Genomic DNA, 22,007 nt, shown 5'->3' on the forward strand with positions numbered 1-22,007 from the left:
TGTTGTGTTGATCTGACGTAACATTCTCCCACCCGAGGTCCGACCCAGAAGAACCTGTACAAAATACAATTTCGTTTTCCTCATTGTAAGAGTGTTATTAAGTCGCAAATGTGCAATAAGTATTTTTGTTCGAGTACAAATCGTCGTATTTACCTTCAGTTCTTATTCATAAATGGATATTTCCAGGTACATATTTAACTTCAATATTTATTGACTAGTAAATAGTTCGAAAGCAAATATGTTTTGTTATTTCACGTGTTATACAAGTACATGAAACAATACCAATGGAAAATGTATTACAATATTTCATCCTCAAAAGTAGAAGGACATCATATTCAATAAAATTTCAACTTTAAAATCTACTCTGCTCATTGCCTTAATCCTATAGCATTGCCTAACAATGTTCATATTATATTGTCATTTTCATGAGAGCTTTCACACAAAAATATAATTTCAAAACATTCGCCATTCCAAAACAGTTATGTCTTAGTTGGTGTAATTCTTCCTATCTGTCTGGAGGATATTTGGAGGACAGATGCCATAGTAGCCTATTCTAGTATCCATGGATACCTATACATTAAGGTACCGTAACCACCATTTATTTCTGAAACTACCGGTATCTTATCTCTGATGGACGGTCAGAGGCAATTGAAAAACAAACCAAAGCATGATTGAGTTTATTTCAGTTCAAAGTGTTTGAGAAGAATAAAATAATTAGGTATTGTTGACATATAAACTTTTCCATGCCATAAATTGCAGATGTAAAGTTTTTAACAAAGCATCAAGAAAAACGCTTAAAATTTCTAAGTTTTGTTACACTTATAAAATGATTAGAAACAATTGTTTTGATCTTATTGACAAAAATATACGCAAAAAATGGAAACAATGGAAGCAAATAAATTTATATACGAATATTTTAGTCAATCGAATTAATTGCAATGATTGCAAAAGATATTGTATATTGGCTAGCCAAGTCAAAATATCAAATTTGAATTTAAAGAACCTTATAATCAAATAATAGAACAACCATCAAATAACATTTTACAGAGCATACTCTACAAACTAGTCTTAATTATACAAGTATAAAAGTTAACATGAAAATTATTGAGAAAAAGATGAAAAATTATATGTAAAAGAAGAACTAGACATGAATATACTTAAATTACAAGGCAAGTCCTAAAATAACATGTAAATTAATATATTAATAAACATTTCCAAACTAAAAATATACTTATCAAATTTGAAAGACTCCCACAAAGGACTCATTGTTTCGTTTCATGTACATTCCATTTTAGAAATTTCAGAAATTTGCCTACTAAAATAACCCTTATGACGAAATGTTCGGGAAATTGTGTGCACTTTCTCTGATCATAATCCCAGAATACGACACAACCTAAATATAAAAATTTATAGGTACATTATAAGTAGTATACAATATATTGGAATTAATTGTGAATAAATATGACAAGAACTGTAGTTCTATTCTTAATAGATTCAGACAAAACCTGCTACAGTATTTCATACATAGCTTGGAGATAGTTAAAATATTCCAAGATAACGGTTATTAGCATTGGAGCAAACTGTGTAACCTAACTAATTCCCAACACAGTCTCAGAACTTATTTATTTTTTTATATAAATGAGGCAATTATAAACAACTTTTATATTTCTTAAGGTTTGAGGATGGCGTCTATTCAAAGTTTGGAAAGGTAATTCTGAAGTCTATCAGTCATTGTGCATTACAGCGCAAAAAATATAATTCTCAGGTCATGTTCATAACGAATAATTGTTAAAATAGTAAGTACCGTAGTTTGAAATAGATTCAGACTAAATTTTATACAGACAGTATTTATATAGGTATACATTAGAGCGTCAAAAATTTAACAGCGGGAGGAGAGGTTCGGATTTCCGTTTTTTCGAACATAACCTAGGAATTCCTAGGTACACTAAAATGGCAGGATAAATAAAAAAATAAACACTTTATGTACTAATTAATAAACATTACCGAAGAATATTTCTCACTACGAATCGTAACACGCAACTAAGACTACATCATTTTTACTTACACTGTTGTAATTTGGTGGGGGGATGGGAGGGTGGATGGTTAAAACAGACACTGGGAGGTTCAAACCACACCAAGGTCATTGTCTTCTCACAGAGCCGGGCAAATTACTGTTCACGTGTTAAAGCGGGCGTCAGGATTTTTTACGTTCGGATTATTGACGCTCTACTGTAGTTTGGTTGGGTGATTAGCTGACTTTTAACTAATACAACGTTTAAAGATGGCAGTCATTCTCATTTTTGCAATTTTATGTCGGGTAATTCGTACAAAATTAGTCAAATTTGACTCTTTTCTGAAAACTGCCAAGCAATTTCAAACAACTTTTTAATCTTGAATGTTTTTTTATAACTTATAAGGTTTCACCATGGTCACCGTTTAAATTTATAGAAATGTACAACTGAACCATTATATAGTGAATATATTATAAAAAAACATTTCTGATTAACTGTGTGTAATTAACTCCACGGTTGTAAAATAAAATTGAATTATTACAATATTTATTTATTACATATTTATAATAAATATTTATTATATTAGGTAATCATAATATAATTATAACAAATTTTGTCTTGTAAAGCTTGAAGATTATGGATTTTCTAAATGTTTGAAAGTTTTACGATTAAATTTAAATGCCAACATTAAGATTTACAGTGTTATCAGTTATATTATCAATGTAACTTCAGTTTAACATTTCTATATGACCACAAATAAAATATACCTTTTTTGCACTGAGCCTAAAGTGATATTGTAATTATTGAAGTATTATTTACTGTGCATAGTTACGCGAGGTTAACTACTGCTATCTTAGCATAAATTCTGAAACACGTGTTGGTAAAAATGTCTAAAGGGTACTTAGTATATAAATAGGGTGGATGCAATACAGCTCGACTTAAAAAAAATCTTTTACCTTTTAATCCATGACTTACTTAGGATATCACTTAAGGTAAGTGGAACTACAGGTGAGGTAATTTTTGGCCACATATGTGAGGGAAACTACAAGGTCTCAGAAGAGAGCCTTATTTTTAATCGGATACACACGATTTTTGTATCATTGTACTTGGCCAAACCTCGCTCCTGCACTCGAGTTACAGGTGATCTACGCCACGACAGCAGTAGTGTAGGGTCTAATAATCAAGGGTATTCAACCGTCAGAAATTTCCTTTGATAACCACGGACTACGTTTACATGATGTGATTTGAATACACAGTTTTTATATAAATATAGGTACCAAAAAGTAATCAACACGCCAAATGAATGGAAAGAACAGTATCTTGTAGAATGGATTGTGCTGAATGAATTCGGAATTTTGCAAGCAAACAAATTGATCAATTATTATTATGTATTATGCTTAACTGATTACTAAAATTTAGTTTATAAAAACTCAAAATCGTGTACAGTAAAAAATTATATGATATTTTTTTAATGAATAGGTAGAGCCATTGGAGCATCAAACCACATGTAGATTTATCGATCTTATTTTGAAAAAAAAATATATCTAGGTCTCAAACCATTATAAGTTTTAATATGAAATGTGTTATTTATAAAATAATTGCATTGAATTATTGCAGCATGAGTTAGCCTGTAAAACAGTATATTGTATAAACGTTTTTAATAAAAACAAGTAAATAAATTACAAATTAATAACTTTAATATACTCCGTTTACAAATTCCAAACAAATGTAAGAACGACTAATAAAACTAATTCCAATAAGTTTATAGTTATTTTTTTGAAAAGCTAATAAGTTTTGTTGACCAACCGGCTCACTACTGAACAGTTTGGTTTCAGGAAGTGTAAATTGACAGTTGTCGCTGTAGTAAAATTAATCGAGATGGTTTTAGAGGGCTAGATGGTCGAATCGTTCAACTGTGTTAATCACAAAACATTCTTGACAAGTTGCACTGTCACGGAATTCGAGAGCTGCCACTTCATAGTTTTAGTATTTTTTAGTAGGATAACAGATCTTAAATCGTACACATTTAAAACAAGCTTTCAAAATCAGCATGTTACCACATAAATCCCCATAGGGATCCTTATTAAACCTAAATTTGTGTTTTGTGTGCGTCAACTGGTTCGTTATTACAGATCGGGAAACTGTCGAAATATGTAGACGAAACTCCGTGTTACTATATGTAATTAAATTTTCCTAAAATACTGTCTATGGAAAAATCCAATTGTCTCAAAACTATTAAAATTACACTTATATCCCTAGTTATCACAAGGCTTCACTTAGGCCAATGATGTAAAGTAAAATTCTTCTTCTTTAAAAAAGAGCAATTAGAGTCATATTAGGACTAAAAATTAAAGATTCTGTTAAAAGGCCATTTTAAAAATCTAGGCAACTTTGTCCATATATGTGCTCCATGTTATTCAATCGGTAATGTTTGTGAAAGAGCACATGCGGGGAATAATAAAAACAAACAGTCACACATACAACACAAGGGGAAGGACCTTAGAAGAAAGCAATCACTACAATGTATAGCTTGCTGAGAAAAAGACAAGTAAAACAGGACTTAAATGTTTACGAATGTTACCAAATAATTTCAAGAAATAGAATAAAATTAAAAATTAAAACTAGAGCTAAAAAGACCTTATTAATAAACGTACTATTGTTAACTAGGTAGGCTACAATTTTTATCTGTAATCCTCCCTAATTAGAGAGGGGATCTTTCTAAATTAATTTTAATTTCTAAATAACTTATTTATTTACACAAGTCTAATTGATTCTTGGAGTCTTTGTTACCTTGAACTGTATGTCTCATGTATGACATTTTGTAATACTAAAATTTTATATGTGACACTATTCCTTGTTCATTGTACATAAAAGTGAATAAAAAAATGAAAATGAAAACAGGTTATTAATGTAAATTGCATTGGGCATTTGGTTATTTTGACATTCAAGTGTACCGACCAATAAGTTCAATTAATAAATTGTGACTTTAAAAATGTGATAATATTTTTAACTTCATAAGTCTCTTTCTGCGTAAATACTTGTTAATTACATAAGACAAACAACTTGTTTTTGGTTTGCAGGACCCCGCCAAGATGGATGATCTGGAAGAGAAGACGGCATATCGTCACGATCCTGATGTGCCTAGGATTCGCAAACATTTACATACTGAGGGTGAACATCAGTATTGGAATCGTGGCTATGAATTCCCCTTACAACGTTACTCTGAGTAATGGCACAGTTGTTGAAGTAAGATTGTAGTTATATGACAGCCCTTAAACATATTTGCCTTTTCGTTTTGAGAACATTACATGAGAACATAGGTGTGTTTTGATATTTCACTCTTCATAGAACATTTTAATATAGAGAATTTTCAACATTATTTAATAAATTTACAACCTATTTATGCAGTACTTGGCCACTACATTTAAAACATACATTTACCAGGTTTGTTCGTTATTTCAGAGTTATTTGCTAATTATTCAGGCCACTTTAAAATCAAATGGAATGAGCAGAAATGTATATTATAATTTGTGGTGATTTAAAAGTATGTCATACATAATTAATACATAGTTAATTTAGAGCATTTCCTTTACTTTTTTAGGATACGCCTATTTTGTTTCCATTAGTAAAGTCTAGTTTTATAATTCCAGAGGCAAGATTTCAATTGGGATACTAAGATGCAAGGCTTGGTTCTCAGTTCCTTCTTCTATGGTTACTTGTGCACACAACTGCCAGGAGGATGGTTGGGGGCCAGATTTGGAGGTAGAACTATCTTCGGGGTAGGAGTGCTGGTCACCGCGCTCCTTACCATATTTACTCCCCTTGCTGCCTTTACCAGCGTCTACGCACTGGTCGCCGTCAGGGTCATTGAGGGGTTCTTTGAGGTTTGTGACAAACATTTTGACCACAAAGGATTTGAAAAATTTGTTAGTATTAATACAAACATGTAACATATTGATTTGATAGTTGGATTATAATTCATAATGCTCATGAGGATACTGAAACACAAGAGTGTACTGATACCACACCTTGTCACCGACCTTAAACCTCGACTGTCCATTTTATTATGTTTTAGTTTTACTGTATAAATGAACTACATGTGGTAATATGTCACATTTTAAAGTCTTATATTGTTTTACTCAGCTTGTTTACAAATTTATTTATTCTGCTATCTTCTCAATGTAAGAATATTTACTCACGCTCGACCAAATTTTATGGAAGTGACGCGCCGTCATCGAACTCAGTGTTGCCTATATAGAAATGAAGCTAATGTATTTCAAGTCTGTACTCTACTTCTGATTCGAGACATCGGGCGGACAGACAGACAAAAACGAAGTTATTTAGCCCCAAGAGTGATAGGCTTCGCTAACTCTCGACCAATAAAGTATAATCAAATGGGCATCTTATTGTCGCCTATCTTGTTATGTATTCCATATCCACTTTAGATTTGTTCTTCTTTTTCAACCCTAGACACCCTTATTGCATAATGTTTGAAACTCATTTCATCGTTATAGATTTTAACTAAAAAGCCACCTATATTAGGTAAACATGTATAATACCATTGTCTACTATAATAAAAACCACAAACAATTCACAAATCTCGTGCAAAATGTCTGCTACTCTTCACAGAACGGAAGACTTCTTGAAAAGTTCGTCACCTAAGATGTATTATTGAATGTCAAATGTGAATGTTTTTTAACAAAGCAATTAATTCTTTTATACCTCTTGGATAATATTAATACACGTGCAACGTTAAATGTTGCATTTGTTATTTACCTGTCTACATGTAACTTGTGCAAAAGGGAGTGCATTATGTATAACATCCCTTATATACAAAATCTAACATCTCTACTGTAACAAAAACTCTAACGCCATTCTTAACAAAAATATCCTTGATGAGAATGTGTTTTTTAATAATCCATTCTCAGCAGACGTAAATTATTGAATAAATAATGTACAATAACTAAATCACAAATATATAGATTCCTCTACAATGTAAACAAAACAACAAACAACGATAGTTCTCTGCCCTATTAAAAACAAAGGTGAACTTTTATTATAATTTCTTATTTGTTATAACAATTAAATAAAACCTACAAATTAGTAAAAAATAAAATAAAAAAAAATATTTCTCAGAGGTTTTGGATATCAGAAAAAATGTATATCGGTCTAAGGACCATACTACAAAAAACCCGATATTCAAAATAACAAAATTTATTACCAAAACCAATGAAGGCTACATTTCAGTTTACTCAACACTTAGAACATAAACATATAGAAGAAAAATCCTATATATTTATTAATTGATATTGTTATAGATTTTGAATTGACCAAATTATATATTTTAAGTGTATACTTTATAGAGAATAAATTTTACGATAACTTCCACCACGTGCTAGCAGCAGGTCAGAGACCGAAAAGTTCTTCGTCTCCTCGACCATGAAGAGCTCTTCGATATGAACCACACTGCCGTGACGTGTGGCAGTATCAATCTTTCGGAGGATTACCAATGAATTGTCTTGTGATCCGAGGTATATTATGACCACTCAGTGGATTTCATTATTTGCCCATTATCACGCCCATATACTGAGTTATGTTTTAAGTCTGCCTATTCGCTTGTTAACTGAATCAGTACAACATTTTGACAAATGTTACATCTGCTGTGCTTGATAATCAATCACATTGTTATTAATAAAATTATGAAAGTTTCTTAAATGTACTCAGTTCTATACAACGTTATTTGTAATGTCGTTATTTGTAACACCCAAGACAGTAATTTTCAACCAAAGAATTATATTTCAGGAAGTAATGTAATTTATCACCAGATCCGTTACACCTGCCTCAATTTGTAATGTAGAATGACAATATAAACAGTGAAACTTTATTTAAACTGTTAGGTAAACGATAGGTTGGGCAGAATATGACACTTAGCAAGGTATGCTGACGTTCGAGGTACGGCCGTTATCTTAACGACCATGGTTGTATATGGCTCATCCATTGGCCGAAAAGCCGTCTTGACCGAACTACAGCCAAGAATTTTAAAAAATTACTTGAACCAATGCCGGAGGTTTACCTTCCCCCGGGAACCTCCCGCTGTTTATAGGTAATGGGCGTAACATGGACGTCATAAGGAGAAATGAGGAACATTTACTAAAGGAAAATCGAAATTGCTTATGTGTAAAAAAGTAACAGACCTCATTAACGTTCAGCCAATTCACATAGAGGGACATTAAAAATTACGGAACTCGAACTTGTCTATATAGAAATAAAGTTTCATCTGAAATCTCAAATCTACAGGTTAATCCGTTTGTCCAGTTATTTCTCTACGTTATAGGCTTCCCTAACACTCAGCCTGACCTAATAAGCGAATATGCACCATAGTCAAACCGGATTTTTCCCCTGTAAAAATGAAGCTTCATACATAATTTGAGGTATACAGCTCATTTCATATTCTACATATCCTGTGGAAGACACTCAGATATACATAGGACGAATTTTACTGAGTTGTAGCAAATGTAAAAAACTACAGGTCTGTAACTAAATCCTTTCCTAAAATATTCTGCAGAAAGTTTAACCTCGCTAACTTCAAGTTATGCTTCGCGAACGCTCAAGAAAATCCCATGGAAGGTCGCGCAGTATCATAGAACTCGATGTTTCATAAATTTAAAGTTTCTTTCTCAGATACAAGTGAACATTCCTCCATTATAGTTTAAATTGTGTGTGACACAAAAAGTAATCGTATTTATAAATAATAACTGGTTTAAATATATTTGTGAGGAACTTCAAATTAAATACAAATGTAATAAATCTTTGTTCTACTGTTTAGGGAGGAACATTCCCATGCACTCAAGCTATTTACGCACAGTGGGCTCCACCTCAAGAACGATCACGGGTGATAGGGTTTACATTCATGGGTTCTGCCCTGGGCACAGTGCTGGGTCTGCAGATGTCCGGTCTCATCGGCGATGTATTGGGCTGGGCATCCATATTTTACATCACTGGTATGTACACGTCATGGTGTAACGTACTCCTGTCCTTCAACTAATTATTCCCAGCCGTTTCCTCTCCAGATAACGTATAATTAGGTTTAAATAGCACTTACATGGGTAAGTGGTGGGATTATTGCAATTGAGGTTATCACAAGATGGTTTCTAAGCACTTTGTTCCAATAAGCACTACTTCACGAATGTTACCGATGACCTAATTAATGGAAATATCCTTGGATTTGTGGTAGGTTTTTAGCTGGTAGTATTTATTCGTACACTAGTTCACCAGTCAGCTTATTATACTACATGACAAGGTAGGAGTACGTTAAGACCACGACGAGAGTACGTCTCGTAACTATAATCGCTGAGGCTGTATGCAATATGTATATATGCAAAGTAAAAATGTTCTTTGACACTCAGCTAAACTCCATGGAGTGACAAGCGCATCATCGAACTTGATGATGCTTTTATAGAAATGAAGCTACGTGCAGAATTTAAAGTCTGTAGGTCACTTAAGATATCCTGCGCGCAGACAGATAGACAGAAATGAAAGTTTTCCAGTTATTTGATATATAGGCTTTTGTAAGGCTAATATCAAAAATACATAGTGATACTTTAGGTAATAATTTCCAACAGAAAATGGTCCAAAATAATGAATAGATTCAGAAGTCACAGTTCCTAGACTCAGTTACTAATCCTGGTAATACTACTGTTCAGTTCCAAAATTTAAAAGAGCATTAGTAACTGAATTCTAGGAGGTTTAACCGGAGAACTTGCATCTACATCTTGGAGATGGTTATTGTCTTCGTCCGTGTAGAAATGAGAGCTTCCGCGATGCACAGTAAAGTCAGCAACACGTTTCCTCAAAACCGCCTTTCTAGACCGGATGTAGTGAAGTCCATGGTTTGTAAAGTGCGACCTTCTTTGATCAGCATTAACGTCTCCATAAATCACAATCAGGCCACCTTTGCAGTCAGAGATCATCTTAGAAATAATGAGATTTGCGAAGAAATTGCTGTCATTTAAGAATCTGTTGTCACAACGATAGGGGGGACTGCAGACCAATGTAATTATCTTATTGTTAAGTGAAAAAAGAGTATTCAGTTTTTGGATGATTATCAGTTGGACAGGTTCGTCTTTGCCAGTGTAATTTGATCCTGCAAGTAAAACAAAGTACCCCTGATCCAAAAGATCCCTAATAAAACATAATCGCTTTTGAACTACAGTTTTAATCTTAGCTTCAGGTAAGCAGTAAACAAAAAATTCGAAATGTTTTCTTAGTTAAATCAAATGCTCTACAAACTCTCTTCCCTGACTGTCTGGCTATACAATGATCTCCTCATTTATTTAGCCGCCTAATGAGAATATTTTTGTCTTTCAATGGAATGCCTGCCTTTAGCTGAGGAAGGTGTCGTTTGTCTTTGTACGTCAGCTCACTCCTGGAATGATTTCACAGTCATAAGAGGGTGGTGAGTCATTAAAGAGATAGGCAAAACGATTTACAGTCTCTATTGGAACAGTGAGTGGTACACATTTCTGCTTACAACAAAGTTTTAGAGTTGCTTTTCAATACGAACTTATTGTATGTGACAGCTCCTTGGAAACTTTTTCGTAATCGAATCTCAGTTGATTGATAATTTCCACTGTTGTTTTTATTTCTTCCTTTAAAACGGTCACTTTATGTTGCAACGTTTTGTTGTGGTCTTGTAGATTTTTAAATTAATCTTCTAATGCAGGTTTTTCTTCACGTTGTAAAGAATCCTCAAGCTCTTGTTTTTACTATTTTTTTCTAAATGATTTGCTAGCAAACTGTTTTCTTGTGCTTGTTCTGAAAGAGTCTGTTTAATGTCAATATTTACATTGAACGTTGCATCAAGTCTGCTCAGAAGTGAGGCAATTTCTGGTAATAACGCAACTATAGCGTCACTGGTATATTTTTCTGATACACTCGAAAGAACGCAATGAAAATTTATCGCTAGGTCAGCTACCTCAGAATTGATAAGTTCATCCTTTAAGCTCGTAAAAATATTTTCAGCTTCAAGAAGCAAGTATCCACGTTTGTTACGAGTCATAATCTTCCTATTAATTTTGATTGAGTAAAAAGTCAATAACAACAAAGCGTGCTCTATTTCAGCGGTTATTTATTTGTACAGGGAATTTCACTAAGTTTCTAACTAATTGAAGGCGCCACAGAAAAAAAGCGAGCGAGACCATAGTTGATTGATAGTGGCAAGTTAAAAATCAGAAATGGTAAACCTAGAGATTAAAATTATTAAACATTGGAAGCCTTAATATTAAAGAAAAATACAAACAATTTACAGAAATATATTAAAATACAAGATGTTTCGCGAGAGACTGGCACAACTTTAGATATGATAGTAGACACCAAAAGAAGCAAAAGGTGTATATGAACATAATATGTCCTATCTCGCTTCGTGTAGTGCCTGTCTGTCCATATGGGTTTATATTTAAAATATCGTATCTAAGAACCCATTGGAGGAAATAACATAAAACTTGGTAGTTATGTTATGGTAATTAAAGGTAAAATTTAAAACATTAAATAGCCTATCTATAATTATCACTTTCCAATTCAAAATGGTGGTGTTTAAAATATGCGAAACTTTGATATACAAAAATTCTTAATCCCTCGTAAAAATAGAAAGAATAACTATTTATCACAAATTTAATGAAAAACTAACAATAGTAAATTTGTTAATACCGGTTGAGATATAATATATTGACATAAATTTTATTTAGTGAGTGTTTGCGCTTTATTACAGTTGGAAAGTATATTATTAAGCACACCTCCAAAGTGTTTGTCATTTATGTTCATATTAACCCTTGCTTGTTTTTGTGTTTACTATCATATCCTGAAGTTATAATAGCGAAACTCGTAAAATCAATTAACACAGATACATGAATAAATCAGCGCACAAAGAAATCAATGCAGGTATTCGAGTCAATTTACAATATATTAATTAATTTAAAATATTGATTAAAGAAAATTAGTAATGAACAGTAAAACTCAAAATTAAATAATTGATATAATTAAAATATATAGAAACCTTTAAAATATAGTTCAACAAAAGGAAATGTTAAGGAAGAGGTTTTGAACCCGCAACGTAACAAAAAGATATGTGTTGTATTCGATCCTTTGACGCAGTTAGAGTTCCTCGGTGAGGTTGCACCTTGAGCCACCACGCCAGTTGGTGCTGTTGTCAGTACGTATATCAGCCGCGTCACAGCGTGGGCCTTGAGTAATGTGCATGGCACGTGTTAAGAGAACTACTTGATAGTCACAAGGTTATGTTCACCTTCACCACACTCACCAGTTTACCCACGATGGTAAATAAAAGAACCTAAAGAACTCAGTTGAGTCTCACGAAATGTTGCACGGATTAAAGGTTAATACATTTTGACGTATTGGTTTCCAAAAAAATAAAAATACAATTTGAAATAATTAAAATAATTGGAGACGTGAAATACCCTCGCGTTTAGAGCACGTCTGAGGTGTGCCAACACTGTATACTTGTGAATATTTAAATCAATGATGTTGTAGATAATTAATTATTTCACACCAATAGTGTGGGGGGGGGGGTAATATTCTAACAGAGTATTAGAATTTTTGGAAGATTCCAGATTTTTAGAACTTTTAGAACCAACTTATGTTATGACAGAATCAATCGTACTGACGGAGGCCGTGGCTACGGGAAGGCTGTGATGGCAACAGTCGTTATCGAAGTCCAACTGTTGCTGGGCCAGTGCGGCGAAAGTTGGCACTCGAATATGGATATGTCTAATTTACCTACGACCAATATTCAGGTCAATTAGTTTTCAGTTATGACCGGTTTCAGTTAGGTCCTTTTTTGTTTAACAGGACCTTTTATAACTGAATGGTGTAACGCGTTTTTATTTGTCGGGCGTAGCGGTAACGAACCGCCTCGCCTCACCCTTTGAAGCTACGTCTGCTCTTCCGTTGGTTCTGGAAGCTAATCTCTTATTCTAGTACCCTATAGATGTTCTTAGTCTAGCAGGTGTTCTTGTAAATGGCTCAATTAGATTCTAAGACTTGTTCAGAGAGTTCGTATTGTCTTTAAATTCGTGTTGGCAGAGGTCTGGCAAAGCGCAATACAGCTGGCTGGCTCGCTATATGCACGTCCCAGGACGTTGAACGGTTTTAATAGCCTAAGTATACTTCCATGTACATATGTGAATAACTATTAGGCCCAGTACGTCTTCCAAATTCTGTACATGACTACAAATTCTGTTCATCTGGTGGCAGATCTTAGTTGCGATTGTTAGGTTTCTAGGCCTAGCACCCTTCCACTGAGCCAATCTGCATTTAGCAATGTTCAAGATGTGCCATAAATCGAACCGAAGGTGGCTGACTCCTAGAACCCTATATGTTTAATGTTAACATGCTATGAATGTGTTGTGATTGGGTTCATTAAAAATTGCATGAACATTATATGGGATACATGTTAATCGATCTGGTTATCTGCACTCTTTGAGACCAGCTATAGGATCACAAACTTGTGAAGAAAAATATCTCGTACAGGTTTTGAATAATACTTGTACAATCTTTAGTGAGATATATAATGATTTGGTAACAATACAATCAATATAACGTGATACTTCATACTAGTATATAAAAAGTTATTTCTTGAAGCAAAAGCTGGCACGGTTGTAATTTACCACACCATTAATGAAATTTTAAGCCAGTTCAATAAAGTTTGAATTTGGTATGTGTGTGTATTTGAAAAGTAACTCGTGGAATATCGTTTCCTTGTTACTTCACAATATCGGTTATTCAACTATCTTCATGAATGGAAATGTATAATCATATATTAAAATATCAAAACAATGTACAGATTACGACTCAATATAGAGAATCATAACGCTTATAGTTATACTATTCTAACCACTCATATAAATATATTGTTAGGTTTCAACATACGAAAGTTTCACATTTTGTAAATAAGATCTTCCATAGTAACAAAGTGAAAATTGACACAATTATTAATACATCTTTAATTTCCTACCGTCATATTACAGCTAAACATGAAATAAATTTTCTACAGATCTGTGCATCATGAGATGTTTTTAGTTTTCAATCATTGCAGGATATTTGTCTATTGCCATGTACCTAGGCCATTCCCATAGGGATCGTGCTCATAACTACTGGTTCACTTTTTTAAGCTTAGTGCATTTTATCATGGACTAATTATAAATTTCCGATGTTTAGAAACAATACTTTCACATTCTCTTCTGCTAATTTCACATTTTTTATTACTCCTCTTACTATTCCGTGTCCATATCCATTATGTCTCAGCCTCCTCGTAGATCAACTGAATAGTCCGAATCACCACTAGAGGTTGTATCTGTGCCATCGTTTAGTAACTCTTGTATTTAACTATGCAGGAGCAGCGGGATTAGTGTGGTCAGCAGTCTGGTTCCTCGTGGTCAAGAACTGTCCGGACGATGACCCACACATATCTGTTGAAGAGCTCACGTATATCAAGAATTCTCTCGGGAATAGCCACCACGATTTAAACAAGCCAGAAAAGGTAAGCAGTGACATTATTTATTTGATAGATCACACAAAGTAAAAAACAACATTCATAATTAATTATAGAAAGAGCTGATGGCCGTTCGGTATAAAAAGTCAGACTTTCGATCTGAGTTATATCGTAGATAATAAAAAATCCTGTCTGTGACCGTAGTAATTTCTATTAGTACTATTAACCTTGTATTGTGTCTCTTACTTATTCTTTTTTAAAGAACCATGCCCAGGCTAGAGACCCGTAAGGATGAAAGAAGTAAGGCTTAAAATAGGATCGGCCACTTCATAATATATTAAAAACATATTTCTCTTGAATATACATATGGCTTTGTTTTCTGATAATGTTCTTAAAACATTAAAAACGAAGTCTCTTATTTAGAGAATCCATTTATATCTTACATGCCTTACGTTATGGATCTAAAGGAGAAGGCCAATTAAAAATGTAATTTTAAAATTTTTGCCAACAAGAATATTTTCTTAAGAAAAATTATTCGTGTAAATCCAATCATTTAAACCTTTCGAACAAAATCTGTACCTTGTGTGTTAAGTAATTAAATTCAGAGAGTTTAAACATTTCTTCGTATACCTCCAATATTTCAGATTGTGAGTATTATAACAAGACTTTAGTGGTTTTTCAGATAACGCATCCCTGGGGAAAGATTGTTACGTCACTTCCTCTCTGGGCAGTCACGATCGCCAACTTCAGTATCGTTTGGGGACATTACACCACACTTACTCTGTTGCCGATGTTCATGAAAGGTAAATTTTAAAAACATTTAAAATAATAGTTGTTATAAACGAACTTTAAAGGTCAAGATTAATACCGCGGCGTAATTTATTTGTAGGCCAGCTATGCGTTCCCGTAATCCTGCTCTTAAGTATTGTAAGATGTTTCCACAGACAATCCACATGACAGCACGGGGTATTGCTGGTCATACAGTTAATTGCTGGTCATACAGTCAAGTCGACAGAGAAATGTTTCGCTCTCTTTGTTTTCATCTGCTAGACCATATCAGTAAATTGATCCTGGAATCGATACCCTCTTCTTATCTTTGACCTTAGAGGAGGTATGTTATTTACAGTAAATAAAAAATTAAATATTTGTTTTTATATATATTTTGTTTAAAGGTTAAATTATATGTTTCTCTATGATTCTATTGCATTTTATTCTTGTCCTAATATAATTTTAAGCATAAAGTTGTTTACCAATTAGACGTGTTGTAATTAGTAAGAAATCAAATTTATCTGACTAAGCAAGTAAATTTTTAGTGAGTTTTTTTTTCATTTTGAGCGTCTCATGAATAAATGAATGAAAAGAATAAAAAATATCTCTTTACTTAACGTGTTTTTTAGTACAACTGGTTTACATATCAACACATTTCTTATTATAATTAAATAACGAGTTAATATTAAATAAATAATTAAAATTAGACCAACTAAATTGACAAGGGTTAGTTCATGATATTGTTGTGATCAAAATTAATACTGATAGAAACTTGATGTTTAGAACAAAACTTAGAGTCATATTAGAACTACAATATTGGTCTTACATAAAGTGATAAAAATGCATATATTCCGCACTCCAATTCCAATTTCAATCAATTTTCACCATGCTATCTCTTGACACCAACGAAAGAATATGCAGTGTTATTTGGGCTTTATAAGAAACACAAAAGGTCGTGTTCAAGCCAGTAGTTAGCAAAACGTTGTGTAGCACACCAACTTGAGCAAAAATACTTTCATTGAGAAGCGTAGCGACTTTTATTGTGAGCTACAAATTTACAAATATTTACCTATTTTTAACATGAAGTGACAGATTTTTCAATACTGTAGTTTCTTTGTAGCATCATATGTTGTGGGTATTTAAACGCACATTTTGCCATTTTCAGATGTATTCCACTATCAGCTGGCCAAGGCTGGTTTTATCACTTCGGTGCCTTATGTTGTAATGGGCATCACTATGCAGTTTTCTGGTAGTATTGGAGACTGGTTGGCGAACAAGAATATTATGTCAACTACTATGGTATACATCACATGGTAGTAGTACAATAATTTAGGTTCGAGTTTATGGTGTATTGGTACTGAACAGTTACTGATTTTTTAAGAAATGTATTTCAATGTAAGGAACGCAACAAATAGATAGGGAGAATTCATGTGCAAGTGATATATACTAGTAACATTTAAGTTTATCGAATTGAAGTAAAATTAATATTAAGTGATTGCATCATTACTGTGAAGTCCACAATTGTACTAGTATTTGGTTTCTTCTGCCAATATCACAAGCCAAGAACGTAGCCAGGAACAAAATTTCTGGGGGAGAATGATCTTTCAGCGGTACATGTCAGTAATACTGAATTATTTTTATACTGTATATACCCAGTACCGGTGGAGTCCCACACTACAGGCTGGCCACCTGCGTGCGTAATTGCATTTTTACTGTTTTCCCTCAAAAAAGAAAAAGAACAGAATGATAATATAACAATATTAATTTAATAAACAAATTAATTAAAACAATTGAAAATATGGGGGGGGGCGGTCCGGACCCCTTGGACCTCCTCGCTGGCTACGTCCAAGGCGCAACCCTTATAAACGTTAAATATTAATAATATGTTGTGATTGTTGCCGGTAAGAACAGAACGACTATACTCTAGGGGATCTATTCAGTAAAAAGCCGCAGGGTAATTCAGTGCAGGGTGACAAATAATTTGAACCACTTCCCCTCTCCACATGTAATCGAGTGTTGTAAGTGCCGGAAAAATCCTTTTTACACCTACGGACATCCCTAACCAACCATAAAAATACCAGACACATCCTAGCTCAGCAACCTTTACCACGCGCTTTTAAGAGTGACATATGATGAAAATTATCTATCTCGAAGGGGACTGACACACGGGGTTGTTGAAGAAGTATAAAAATTCTCCAAAAACAGAGTCTCTTTAATTTTTAATAAAAAAAGTTTTGAGTTTTAAGACCTCATGAATGTGTTCTAACTTAAAACTTTGTGTTTTGTAATCTCAATGATCACTCAGGACACTCACAATGGTTTAAATAACGAATTTCTTCTCAATGAAATAATAATAATCTTCAATTGTATGCAGTTTTTTATATCAATCTACGACACCAATCTTTTCATAAATTGAAACAAAAAGAATTTACGTATTTTTTATTGTAAGAAGGAATATGTTTAATATCTATAAGTAATGATTTTTTTTAATTATTACAAGAATGATTTATTGCTGAGTTAATGTAATTAATATTAATGTAGGTGTATTTATGTAAAATACGTTTAAATTAAAATCAAAACACTTTTTAATTCTCATTTTCTCTCTCGATCAGCAATGCCAGAGGGTTAGATATGGTTATATGTATACTGCACTGTAATCAATGCTTTTCTAAAAATAAATAAATTTTGAATTTGAAAAAATACATATTACTGTTAAGCTTAGTTCGGATGCATTAACGGTACATTTATAAGAAACGAAATAGATCTTTGAACCATTGTTGGGCAGTAGATTCAAATCAGATATAAAAATTGGTACATAATGTAATGTATTATAAATAGAAATTTGGGATTTCACAATGAGTTTCATTAACAAGATTATGACTTTCTATCATATCTAGCCTATATAACAGATCGGCTTTTTATCTTATTTGATCACTTAAATACGAGATTTTATTACAAAAGCAATGTCTATGATTTGTGTTAAATAATAATTTCGTATACCATGTTGTCTATAGGTTCGGAAGGTGCTCGTCTGCGGACCTTGCCTGGTCCAAGCCGCATGTCTGTCGCTGGTAGGCCATCTGACATCCATACAGAGTGTACTAATCTGCCTCATGTTAGACCTTGGCATGGAATCGTTCACCTTAACCGCGGCGTTGTGAGTCTTTGTCTCTTTAGTAATGTGAATGTGTTTAATAATAATCGTTGCTAACTTTGCCATTCAATGATTCCAAATGTTTCAGCGTGAACTGTCTGGAGCTTGCTCCTCAACATGCCAGTATCGTGTATGGACTGTCCAACACGTTTGTCACCATAGCCGGCTGCCTAACCCCTCTCATCTCTGGGTTTATTGTTACAGACCACGTACGTATTCCACACAAATACTACTACAATTCTATAATATTATTGGTATGCTTACAGTTTCCTTACTACTAATTAAAATAAGCGATTGGTTTGAGCGTACTGAGTTTATTCCATTTAATTATTACATGATAATCTATTAAAGTAACAAAGAAGGCTAAAACTTTAGTGTTAGACCATGAGTCGAGAACCAATTTGCGTTGTTTACACACAACCTAGTTGTTTGTGAAATCTATAGAGTAATGCCCACTAAGAAAGAAACTTATCATCAGTAACGGTAAATTTGGTGAGGATCAAATCGTAGGATAACAAACAGGCTCAATGTGTCAAAATTTGGAACGTTAATCATATTTCTAAAATTAATTGTGTTAGTAAGTACCGAAGCGATGTGAACGGACAAGCTTAGATGTTAGTAATAGACCTGGACGTGTTATGTACTAAAAACCTTGCATGCCTAAGTACAAATATAATTGCACTTAAAAGTATATATTTGTATGTATATGTTAATATTTGTTTTATTTACATATAATATTTTTAGAATTACAATACAGTTTCATCTAAAAAGCATGCATCTGAATATAACGGTTTTAATATGAAATCATCCACTTTTAATTCCTTTATTACGTAATTATTAAAAACGACTTTGCAAATGTTTTAAGAGATTTATTGATAAAAGTCAGTTAAAACTATAATATAAACAATGAGGATTTTATGACATACGACATATAAATATACAAAACCCTTTGTTGTTAAACGAACAAATAATTGAAATCGCCATATACATCGAATTACCATTCAAAAAACTTTATTTTATGTGAATATTACATCTACTTAAGGGTGAAAAATAATGTAATAATTGTGAAAAATAATTTTACTATCCATCGTAATGATAGTTTTGTTAGTGACATATGTAACACATCCTTTAGTAGAGAAAGGCTTGTTATATTTGGACTAATATAATTTAATTCATATCTTATTGTTTTCCATGTTATAATAACTAATTTTCAGTCTTCATTTACAATATTTTATAGTGTTATTAATTTTTATTATATCTTATTTCTCGTACTCTATGTTTTGTTCGTGTTGGCAGAGTGAGGATCAGTGGCAGATAGTATTTTATATCGCCGCCGGTGTAGTACTTGCGGGGGCACTGTTCTACGGCACGTTTGGTTATGGAGAGAAACTTCCCTGGGTCACGGCAGAGGAAAAGATGGAGGCTGATGGCAACGTCAAGACCAACAAGAACTCTTACAATAACAAATCTTACGTGGAAGAAGCAATATCGTGATATTGTAATATGTGTACTGTATTATTATTCATGCCCTAGTAATCCTTCACAGAAAAGTAAGGGATGTCATATTTAAGTGACGTATGCAGTGGCCAGTTGAATAATTTCAAATACCAATTAACGAAAACCTCTATGTTTCTTGAAAGGACCTTCAATATAACAGTTTTTCTAAAATAATTAGTGAGACGTTTATAAAACAGTACTAAAGAATACACAGAAACATGCATTTCTAAGAACGTTTACTTCAGTATGATTGCTATGTAACAGTGCAATAATAATATTATATTTTGTAGCTTGGTGAATCACAATAAAACTTATTAAAATCTTACAGTATAAAAACAAATAAGTACTGTAAGTATCCTACAGCTGAAAATTACGTTTTAAAATAAAAAAAAATATAAAACTATAAACATGAATTGTTTATTTACTAATTCAATCTTTAACAATGATATAATAATCTATAATATAACTGAAAACTCTTGGAACAATTGGAATTTTTTTAAATATTACTAAAATTTTAATAAAAACAATACTTTTAACAATTTGGAAAGGTATTGCTTTTATTAAAAGTTAGTCATATTTAATACCATAACTGGTGAATAATCAAATCAGCCGTTTAAAATACAAATCGACATGTAACGTAAAAGTTTTTATAATGACAATAATATTGTCTGGACAGGTGGATCCAGGATTCAATCGTAGGTGGTTGGTCGACGAATGTAGACATATTGTGACATGTATCCTGTAATTTAGTTTTAATAATTAGTGTTGTGTTTAGTTTTTAGAATTGCATATTTTGGAATGAGTGAAGTTTACACACAACATGGTGGTTGTGATTTCTGACTTACGTGTGTCACAGCGCTCTGGTATGATTTGTTTCATTAAATCCAGTTTGTAATTATATGTTAGGTTAGTTATTTACCTGAAGAAGAGATGAGATTGCAAATCTCGAAACGCAGTGTTACTCATTTTATGTATCACTGATGGCAAATGTATGGAGAAATCCTGTTTCCTTCACAATCCTTCCATCGTAAAAAACAAACTTCAAATATGATATTAGTATTTAACACATACATCCACATATATACCAGGTTGTTGGGTAAAAATGTTGGATGGTGAGTAACAAGGAAGTAACCAGTAACCCGAGGACCCAATCATGAAACAGATCTTAGAGTTCACAAAATATAAATGTAGTATCAACTTAACATTTGTAATCCTGACATCTTCATCTACAAATAAGGGAATGATGAAATGCAAATTAGAAATATCTTGATAATGTGTGAAAAAACCAGCTACTCTTTAGCCGATAGTAATAATGTGGTAGATGTTACCACCATAAAAACCTAGACACAACGTGATTGGATTGCAGATCTCTGATTTTTATATCACTGAACGATGGCAATTGTACGGGAAAATGCTATTTCCTTCACAATCCTTCTATCGTCAAAAACAAACTTCAAACATCACATTATTATTTATCACATAGAAACATTAAAAAATAAATACAACTGCTCTGAGTTAGTGTTTAAAACGTAACTCATGGGACTAAGAAGCCTGAACACACCAAGGATTGAGGATAACGATGGATTTGAAATTAATATCAGAAATACTATAACACGATTCCATATAGGAACCACTTCACTCCTGAAAAAAGTTAAGCAAAAGAAAAAAAATAAAGAAATAAAAGTTAAGACAACAAATTATGGAGAAGGTCTGGAGTCCTCCAATACTTACCTTCCATTATTTAACTGTTAAATTCAAATAATTATATAAATTATTTCTCAACACAAATACAATCTTAAAAGTAATCGTTATTTCTTATTTTCAAGAAACTTTAATTTGACTTCTGTTTTGTGAAGGGATAATTGTTATTTTTTATAAATCAAGATTATTTTTAATGAAAAAATTGGGATATTTCGAGAAGAACAATTAAATATTACAGTAATGTACCCACTCGTATATTTTTAAAATAAATAATTAAAAATTTTATAACTCGAAAAAAAAACATTAACCGTTCTGTCGAATTAAGCGAACTAAAGGCTTAGGCAAATATTGACACGCCTAAAGTAATCCG

At 32.8% G+C, this 22,007-nt stretch overlaps 1 protein-coding gene across 2 annotated transcripts in view; it reads left to right on the forward strand.

Annotated features, from left to right (window-relative positions):
* Positions 1-19,946, forward strand: part of LOC124364420 (vesicular glutamate transporter 2-like) — a 41,138-nt gene extending 21,192 nt beyond the window's left edge. The window contains exons 1-10 of one of the 2 annotated variants that reach the window (XM_046819909.1): positions 39-186; positions 5,093-5,258; positions 5,663-5,896; positions 8,839-9,013; positions 14,420-14,565; positions 15,200-15,320; positions 16,451-16,584; positions 18,300-18,442; positions 18,528-18,648; positions 19,736-19,946. In XM_046819909.1, the coding sequence (XP_046675865.1) occupies positions 173-186; positions 5,093-5,258; positions 5,663-5,896; positions 8,839-9,013; positions 14,420-14,565; positions 15,200-15,320; positions 16,451-16,584; positions 18,300-18,442; positions 18,528-18,648; positions 19,736-19,933 (1,452 nt within the window). In that variant the 5' untranslated portion in view covers positions 39-172 and the 3' untranslated portion in view covers positions 19,934-19,946. Of the gene's footprint in view, positions 1-38; positions 187-5,092; positions 5,259-5,662; positions 5,897-8,838; positions 9,014-14,419; positions 14,566-15,199; positions 15,321-16,450; positions 16,585-18,299; positions 18,443-18,527; positions 18,649-19,735 lie in introns of those variants that run through there. The other variant, XM_046819908.1, reaches the window with a different exon arrangement.
* The last annotated feature ends 2,061 nt before the right edge of the window (positions 19,947-22,007 follow it).

The sequence above is a fragment of the Homalodisca vitripennis genome, chromosome 6, assembly GCF_021130785.1.
Source record: "Homalodisca vitripennis isolate AUS2020 chromosome 6, UT_GWSS_2.1, whole genome shotgun sequence".
Lineage (NCBI taxonomy): Eukaryota > Metazoa > Arthropoda > Insecta > Hemiptera > Cicadellidae > Homalodisca > Homalodisca vitripennis.